Source organism: Alligator sinensis, unplaced genomic scaffold, assembly GCF_000455745.1.
Source record: "Alligator sinensis unplaced genomic scaffold, ASM45574v1 scaffold1307_1, whole genome shotgun sequence".
Classification (NCBI taxonomy): Eukaryota; Metazoa; Chordata; order Crocodylia; family Alligatoridae; genus Alligator; species Alligator sinensis.
In genome coordinates this window covers 134,167-143,479 of record NW_005843052.1, presented here as the reverse complement: position 1 = coordinate 143,479, position 9,313 = coordinate 134,167, and the positions used below count along the sequence as shown (strand labels likewise).

General features: G+C 50.5%; 1 protein-coding gene across 1 annotated transcript in view; it reads right to left on the bottom strand.

Annotated features, from left to right (window-relative positions):
* Window positions 1–6: 6 nt before the first annotated feature.
* LOC106723052 (zinc finger protein CKR1-like) overlaps window positions 7–9,313 on the bottom strand; it is an 11,387-nt gene continuing 2,080 nt past the window's right edge. Inside the window, exons 2-4 of the mRNA XM_014526456.2 lie at window positions 7,751–7,873; window positions 6,789–6,896; window positions 7–5,952 (exon numbers count right to left, since the gene is read on the bottom strand). Of these exons, the coding sequence (XP_014381942.1) occupies window positions 4,451–5,952; window positions 6,789–6,896; window positions 7,751–7,838 (1,698 nt within the window). The 5' untranslated portion in view covers window positions 7,839–7,873 and the 3' untranslated portion in view covers window positions 7–4,450. The remainder of the gene's footprint in view (window positions 5,953–6,788; window positions 6,897–7,750; window positions 7,874–9,313) is intronic.

The window sequence follows — 9,313 nt, the reverse complement described above, 5'->3', positions numbered from 1 at the left end:
TCTTTCCCTGGTCTGGTGGGTATTTAATTATCACAAGGCAGAACGCCTCCCATAAGGCCGACTCGGAGAGCCTTATTTCAGCACATCCCAGTGTCTATAGGGTTTTTTTATGTGCTCATAGGATGAGGGAAACCTAGTTCAAGTCTGTGCCCTGAAGCAGCTGGAGTGGGGGCTTGAAAACGGGTCTTCCCACTCGGGTGAGTGCGCTCACCCCTGGGCTGTGGGGTCTAATGAAGGGACTAGTCTTTGGGATTTTCATGAGAACAGCTGTCTAATATGAGGACAGGGCTCATGGGCGCTAACCCTGAGTTGAGCTGGGTACTGAAGGACTTCTGGGAGGTGGGGTCTGGGTCCCTGTTCTCAGCATTTCCTGCTGCTTAGTTTGCCAGCTTCCTGATCGGGGACAGGGGCTGAGAGTCTCCTTGTAGCTCTCCCCGGGTGTCATACAAGGGAGCCTGGGTGCCAAGCCAGAGGCTGTACGTTTGTACAGACCAGCCGACACTACAACATTGGGCCTTGTTGATTTAGCAACCTGGTCTTCAGTTTGGCCCTAGTTCATAAGAGACCTTGGTGTACATAATGGTGTCTGGCAGGTGCCTGACAGAAGAGAGGTCCTGGCTCCTTTCCTAGCCACACAGTGAGCATTTACATAGGCTGCTCCTGCGTGGTGGAGCCATAATAGGGGGATGGACAAGGGGGCATGGCCAGGACCTTCATCTGGCTGGACCAGGGCTGTAATGAGCAGATCCCAGCATTGCTGATGCTTGTGGTCTTTATCCCCAGTCTTGGGCTATTTGGTCTTTATCTTAAAGTCCCAGCTACTGGAGTCGTATGATAATCTCAGCTGACAATTTTGCAGCCCTCCTGATTGCAGAGAAGAGCTTGAAAATATGACCTGAAAAGGCTAAAAAAAAAATAAACCCAGAGGCAAATTAAAAAGCCAAACAAACCTAGAAATGTATTGTTCGTGTATGTGTTTAAGTCAAGGTTGGGGGGGCGGGAACCCAAACTCACAGCCTTTTAATACTTGGGGTTGGCAATATTGAGGAGTTTTGCTGTAAAGCCACAGCCCACAGCCCCTTCACCTTTATTCAGACTGCACCCAACATGCACCCAGAGTAGTAAACTCATCTAGGTTACCTCCGCATAGAGTTGCAGCACGGCTTCCTTTCCTTCTAAGTGGCAGCCCCTGCATGGAGCCATCTCCATAAGTGTGTATCTGGAGTGCTTTACAGACGCCCCCAACACCTGCCCCTTCTGTCAACAGGGGGAGACCCTGGTGAATGCCTACCGCAAGTGCACCGGGCTCTAGCCCCTTCACCACCACCGTAGGAACCTCCTCCTGAGGTTCTGGCTGCACTTCTCCCCACACCTTTTCTTTTATGCATGTCCCATTCATGGCCTCATCAAGTCCTGGGACCTCCTGGTCAACCTGCTTCTGGCTCTAGCCAAAGTCACCATCTGCCAGACCAGGAAAGAGGTTATTGCCAGGGGGAACCCTACTGACTGTAGGGCTGCCTTCCAATCTCCCCTCTGCTCATGCTTTCGGGCAAGAGTTTCACTGGGCAGCATCCACTGGCTCCTTGGACACATTCAAGGGGCAGTGGGCACTAGCCATTGTACTCTGCTCGGCTTGGAAAACTGGTTATAAACCTGTGACCTTCACTTCCATCCCTGTTTTCTTTTTTTGGTGTCCCCCAGAATCTGTACTGACCACCTTGATTAAGGGAGGCTTATAGATCCCCTGGTGGGCCTAGGTCCACATTTCTCTGGGCATAACAAATGCCTTCCCCTGTGATCATATCTGAGCCACAGCAAAGCTCAGATCCTTACCTTCCAAGTAACTATGTCCTCCAGGTAGGCCTGTGTGTCTTAATTCCCCATCTGAATCATTCAGTTAGTAATAGTTGCATTTTCCCTGCTGCTCCCTCATGGGAGCTCTCCACGTATTTGTGCAAAAAGGATCCATTTTAAAGTCATTTATCTAAAAATGACATTTAGTTCCTAAGGTCTCCTGTATGTACGGAAGTGAAATAAGTCTAATTTAAAATCAGGTTAAAAGCCAGTTTAATTCCTGGAGCACAAACCCTCATGTAGATGCTCTTGTGGTTTGAAATGGGTAAAATCAGTGTATCTACCACCTGGTTTTACACCAGATCAAGAGTTTCCATATGCATAAAGCTATAAATCAGTTTAAAATACTACCTCCATTACTATCATGTCTACACCTGGAAGTTGTACTGCTCTAGCTTGATCAGTATTGGTAAATTGGTGTCTCTAACGTGGCAGTTATGATGTAAAAGTGAAGAGAGGACATCATTAGACAGGTGACACTTGGCCAGGCCTTTGAAATTTTCTTGGAAAGTCTGTCTGCCAATAATGTCTTAAAAAACAGACTGTTTTGTTGTTGTCAGAGAAACTGAAAATTGGACCATGATTTTCCAGAAGTGACCAGTAATTTTAGGTGTTCAGCATGAGGCATGTTAAAGGGTCTTGGCTTTTGAACAGTGGTCTGCCCCTCTGAAAATAAGGCTGTTTTCCAATGTTGTAAGGTAAATACTAAAATCCCTAGTCCTGGTTTTCTTCATCTTTATCCTTATGCATGGTTGGGTCACAGTTTAAATATCCTTTTCCATGCTATTTTAGCATTGATAAGGGCCTCTGATATATTTCCTATTTGCATACCATCCTTTATTTGATCTAGCCATCCTCTCTTGGGTCTTCCTCTTAATCTGACACCTACTACCTCAGTATTCAATGATCTCTTGGCAATATGATCTTCCTCTCCTCTCCCAACCTATCTGTACTACCTTGAACATGTTGTTCATAAACATTCACCAATAGTTGTTATTTGTGAAATTGTTCTTACAGTCTTATTATCTTTCTTATTGCATCTTATCTCACCATTTAGCCATTTCAGCCTACATACTTTGGTGGTGTGGAAAAGGAAAGAAACACAATGATTAGGATAAATGGAGGGAAACTTGGGGAGTTGTACAAGATAAAAGGACGTCATCCATGCTGACAGACAAGGTCTGCACTACAGGATGGTAAGGAGACCTATTTTCTGGCTTGGAATGAGAAGTGCTGATCTAAAATTAATAGTCACTTGTGAAAATGTTAGCCTATGAACCGAACCCTAGTTGTCAACCCCAGTTTTGGAGAGCGTGCCATCTCACTCTCATGGGGAACCCAACTGAGTGCTCCACAGAAATCCTTGGAGAGTTTTACCTATCAGACCTTGCCAGGTTATAGGAACTTTGATACCTCAGGGCAAATTAAAAGCCTTCTGTTCCAGAGAGCATCAGATCCATATTTAAAGACATATTTCTTAAGAGTCTGGAGTTTGTAGTACAGGTAAAACTACACTATTGTAGTTATTCCCAACAGAAAGCAAGAAAGGTTACAAATGAACCACTGGACACAGCTCCACATGGAAAACTGAACGCAATATGGTGCACTTCAAAAGCGACTGAGCACATGATGGCAAACAGTTCTCAGCTCTCAGAAGCAGGAAGGTGACATTTCTAACGGGGGTTTGGGAAAAGACAGGGCCCTGTGGCTTTCTGGGATCCAGTGATAAATGTAACCCATCCCAAAAATGCAGGGTCCTGACCTACACAAGTGAAATCACCTGCTGTGGTTACTGCCAGCCCGAACATGGCTGGCTATCAGGCTCTTCATCTTCCTGTGGCCTTGTTGATGGGGGTCACCTTGGCCGTGCGTCTGCTTGACTTCCCTGGGCTCCTCAGCTCTGCTCAGCACCAGGGAACACTATCCCCCTCCCCAAGTCACTCCCTCTGAGGTGCCATTAGTTCCTATTTGAATTCAGGGTTGGCTTTCTCAACCTCCTAGGTTATTTCTCATCTTCACCATTCCAGGTGCATTGAATTCACTGCTCTCACCTGCCTAGGTGGCAGGAGCAAGACTTATGTTTGCCAATCTCTGCATCTCTTATCTTCCATATGTCCCCCCCTTGAACTGTGGGTATCTCCACATTGCAGACTGCAACACAGTGACGGGATACCCATGCTAGCTTGGCACTAGCCAGCTCACATATCAGAATCAATCCAAATGTGGCTGTATGGTGCTCAGCTGAGGCAATTTTCCCTGTTCGTCTGCTTCCAGGATCCAAACTTAGCTAAAGAGCATGACATTTATCCTGTCCTCTACTCTCCTGAGCTTTGGTGTGTTATGCTGACACTGCCTCTGCTTTCTTGAGCCCTCAGTGTGTCACACTGATACTGCCCCCTCAACCCCTGAGCTCCTATGTGCCACACTTGTACCATCCGCCACCTCCATCAGCTGTCACACATCACATTTATACCACGCCCCAGTTCTCCTGAGTCTCCAAGCAGCACACATGTGGTTCCCGACTACCCTTGCTTGCTTCCAAGTGTCCCACGTATCCTTGGTCCCTTTGGTCCCCTCCAGTGCTAAGGCCAGTCCTTCAGGAGTCTTCACCCTCCTCGTGGCTCCTCTGGTGCTTGGCAAGGTTGGAGCGCCGGGTGAAGCCCTTCCCACATTGCACGCATTTGTAGGGCTTGCCACCCATGTGAGTCCTCTGGTGGATGACGAGGTCAAGGGTGAAGGCAAAGGCCTTCCCACACTGGCTGCATGTGTAGGGGCGCTTGCCCAGGTGGCTGCGCTGGTGCTTGGTGAGGTGGGAGCTCTGGCTGAAGGCCTCCCCGCACTCCCCGCACTTGAAGGGCTTCTCCCCAGTGTGGATGCGCCGGTGCCGCTCCAGGTGGGAGGCCCAGGCGAAGCCCTTGCCGCAGTCCACGCACTTGTAGCTCTTCTCGGTGGCGTGGCCCTGCTGGTGGGCCAAGAAGGCAGCGCTGTCGCTGAAGCGCTTGCCGCAGTCCCTGCACTTGTAGGGCCGGTCAGGCGAGTGGGTCTTGCAGTGTTGGAGTAGATGGGCCTTCTGGGCAAAGCGCTCCCCGCAGCTGGTGCAGGGGAAGGGGCGCTCTCCCGTATGGACACGCTGGTGCCGCTCCAGGTGCGAGGCCCACACGAAGCCCTTCCCGCAGTCCCCACAGCGGTGCGCCCGCTCCCGCCGGTGAGAGCGCTGGTGCCGGGCCAGGGCTGGGCCGGCGCGGAAGCTCTTCCCGCAGTCCCCGCAACGCAGGGGCTTCTTGCCCAGGTGTGTCCGCTTGTGCCGCGCCAGGTCTGAGCTCTGGCAGAAGCTCTTGCCGCAGGAGGGGCAGCGGTAGGGGCGCTCGCCAGTGTGGCTGCGCCGATGCTTGCTGAGATGGGAGCTCTGGCTGAAGGCCTCCCCGCACTCAGGGCACTGGAAGGGCTTCTCGCCCGTGTGGATGCGCCGATGTCGCTCCAGGTGCGAGGCCCAGATGAAGCCCTTGCCACAGTCCCCGCACTTGTGGGGCTTCTCGGCTGCATGGCCCCGCTGGTGAGCAGCCAGCTCATCTGGCTGGGCAAAGCGCTTGCCGCAGTCCCCGCACTTGTGGGGCCGGTCGCTGCTGTGGGTGCGGCGGTGCTGGAGCAGGTGGGAGCTCTGGCTGTAGCTCTCCCCGCACTCGGGGCACTGAAAGGGGCGCTCGCCTGTGTGCACGCGGCGGTGCCGCTCCAGGTGCGAAGCCCAGATGAAGCTTTTGCCACAGTCCTGGCAGCGGAAGGGTTTTTCCCGCTGCTGGGGCAGCTTGCGCCGGTCCCTGCCCGCCTGCACCCGGTCCTGGGCGTTCTTCCCGCAGTCCCCACAAAGGGCTGCCGACTTTGCAGCAGATGCACCCTTTGGCTTCTTCAGGCCCCCACTGTGCTGCATGGCCTTATCCAGCTTCTTCCCCAGTTGAGTTTTCTTTAGTCCCTCTGAGCTGGCTGGACTCTTTTCCCGCTCAGGGCTCTGGGACATGCATGGTCCCATTTCCTCAGGGCTTTCCTCCTCTTCCTCATCAGCATCCTCCTCTTCCTCCTCATTGTCACTCACCAATCCATCAGCTGCTGGGAAAAATGGAGAGAGTGTCCAGCCATGAGTCGCTCCCTGCTCCGGGTGGGGATGGAAGAGGGGGAAGAAGGAACCATGATTTAGGGAGATGGGAAAAGCAGGAGCTGAGTTCCCCTATTCCCTTCCCAAGGGGAGAGTGAGTGAGAGAGAGAAGGGGACCAGTTCTGCCTCACAACCCATCTGAATTTTCTCCGGGAAAGGGAAGAGAACTACTGCCAGATGCCAGCCAGGATGGATGGGGGGGACCAGAAGTGACCTCTGCCATAAAGCATCAGCCAGAATTTCCAAAAACAAAAAGATTAAAATATTGTCTTGTTTTTTTTTTTAAACCCACAAAAATAAAAATGATTCCCTGTGGTAACCTGAAATGATCCCCCCCCCCACTTTAATTTTCTTTTTCATTTTTTCCAGTTTCCAAAAGCCACTAACACCATTTTCAGTTTTACATTGCAATTCCATTAAAACCTTTGCAAAAAGCAATGGAAATATTGAAAAACACACGCACACACACACACACACACATCCAGATACTTGCTTTTTCATCTTTGAAAGCTTAAGAATACTCACCAAAATGAAGATTTTGGGCAACAACATCTTTTGGTCAAAAAGCCATTTTTCATCATCCTCCCACTTTTGCCCCACCCAGAAAAGCATTGCTTTGCTGGAAACATCCAACTAGCTCTCAATACAGCGCCTGCTGCTCACTACAACCCTGACCCAGGTGAGAGGAGGTAGAAGAGGGGAGCTGACGGAGATCCTTGTGGCTGTGTCCTTTGCTCCCCGTCCACCCTGGCAGAGGGGCTGGGAGGTGGCTCTACTGGCTGCTCACCTGTGTGGACTCCTCGGGGGCTCTCCCATCCCTGGAAATCCTGGGCAGATGGCTCCTCCCCGCGTTCCATCCAGGAGATCAGGTCAGGTTTAGAAATCGGAAATAGTGCTCGTGTGGGGGAAAAACAGGTGATATCAGGGTTCATTAAGTGTCTCAGCTCCAGCTCCTCCTCCTCTGCCTCTGGCTGTCCCCACCTCCTGGGGTCTCTCTCCTCTCTTCCTCATTTCTCCTCTTCCCCAGCTCTGCAATGCTTCAACTATTCACCAGCTGGTCCTTCTCTCTTCACTCCATCTCTAGGACGCCCTGTTTTCCCTTTCGCTGACCCTACCTAATCTCTGTCCCATCAACAATTCTCTTTCTGGCCCCATCACGCCTGCCATTAAATACACTGTCCGGTTTTAAAAAATGGCAAACGGTACTCTTTTTTTTTTTTAATACAGTATTGCACTTTTTAAAAAAAATTCTCATTTTTCTGCAAATAAAAAAGAAGAAAACCTCGGAGAATCTTTTCCATGCAACTTTCTGGACAACGATTCTCCCCAAAAAGAAAGCAGCATAAAATGTCTTGCCCAAAGAGTTGGCAGTCCTTTGGAGGACACAACCATTTGGGGTGGAAAAAAGGCTGCTTTTTTTCTAGCCAGAAATGTTTGGTTGGAGAAATGCTGAGCAGCTTTGTACTTGTGGCTTTTACATCTACTCAGGCCTCGGCTGTTTGCTGCTGGTCCCCCATCCTACACATCACTCTTCAGGCAGCTCCTTGCTGCCTGCAAACTTGGATTGTCTTTGGTGGTTTCCTCAGGACTCATTAGACAATTAACATGGGTAAGGGTTCCTCTGGAGCTGCACCCTTTCTCCTCCCCACTCAATCTTGGGGAGCACTACTTAGAGAGGGGAAAGAAGGAGTGGGAGAGAAAGGGATTTATTTGGGGAGAAGAAACAGGGAACAGAAACGAAAGCCTTACCGAGGGACATCAGTGTTTCATAGCTTTCCTGCATGACATCCCGGTAGAGGGCTTTCTGCCGTGAATCCAGCATCACCCATGGCTCCATGGTGAAAGAGGCACCTCTAGCAAGGTCACCGGCAGCTGCAACAACCAAGATCCACCACTTAGCATCTGCTCCCATGAGAGCAATCTTGTTGTCTCAGGTAGACACCGCTGTCTTAGTCTCCCAGAGCAGTCAGAGATGTCTCCCAGGCTCACCCAACACAACCTCTGTCCTCAAGTATCAACAACAGTCTGCCACCACCTTTGCACTAACAGACATGGTACTTTATTGCATGGTCTATGATTTCAGAAACCCCACAGTTCAGGCCTCTCGGCAACCCAGCTTGCTCTGCTCCCACAAAGGGCAGGGCAAGAGGCAATGGGTTTAAACTGCTGCAAAGCAAATTTCAGGAAAAACTTCTTTGCTGTCAGAGCAGTAAGGGCAGTGGAAAGAGCTGCCTGGAGAAGCTGTTGAATCTCCTTTGGAGGTTTTCAAGGAGAGGCTGGAGAGGCATCTGTCTGGGATGGTTTAAGAACAGCAAATCCTGCACTTGCACAGGGGATGACCCTTAACAGCTCTTCCCAGTCCTAGGCTCTAGGGTTCCTGTAAGTCCCAAGCCAGATGTGGCTGTTAGCCCCCACAAGAAGACCCACCATGGACCTTCAACCCATCCAAACTTGATGCAATCTAGACAGGCTTGACCTGTCTTTCCATCTCCTGGGCTGCCCCATAATAGCAGTGCTGAATCAACCGTGTTTGGCCTCTGAGGTGCAGTGTCAGAAGCAGTGCTGCCTATGGGCTAAGGCAACCTGTCCTGGGCCAAGCTTTCTGGGAAGCCTGGACTGGCCCAGTATGTTCGAAGGTGATGAATGCCTTTCACAGAATACTGCTTTGTATGTTAAAACCATAATAAGGACATGTTTGCCTTGTTTCATATGTTGGACTAAAAGAATGAAGTAGTCTGTTGTTACGGCATCAGGTAGGGAGGGCAGCCCTGACTTCAGAACTTGTCCCAGGCCTAAAAATGTGTGTGGACAGCAGTGAGGTGAGGGGCTGGGTCTTGGGTGTTTCAGGGTTTGAGCAGGCATACCTAGTCAAATTGGGGTCTCAGGGAAACTGGATGTAGCCGATAGAGCATGTGACATACTTCACTGCAGCCTTCCTTGCACCTCCCTTTGATGGTGTAGACATATGCTCTTTGTTATGTAGATGGAAATGGAGAGGGATCTCTATTCCCTCCCATGTGGGCCTGTCCCTAAAACCCAGACCTCAAATGACCCAACATCTAGCAGGCATTACTTACCCTGCTCCCTTCCCCTGCCTTTTTCCCTTGGGAATGGACTGTCCCTTGCTGCACCAGTACCTCACTAAAACCACTTCTGCCAACCTGCACGTGACTTTCCCCCTGACTCAGGAATACCGGATAAGGGACAGAGGGACCATCTAGAGTGAAACAGGGATGCTATTCTGTAGCCTGTTGCAACAAGAAGGGCAATGAAGGGTTCAGGAGCAGGTGCTAATCCATATCACACCCTGTC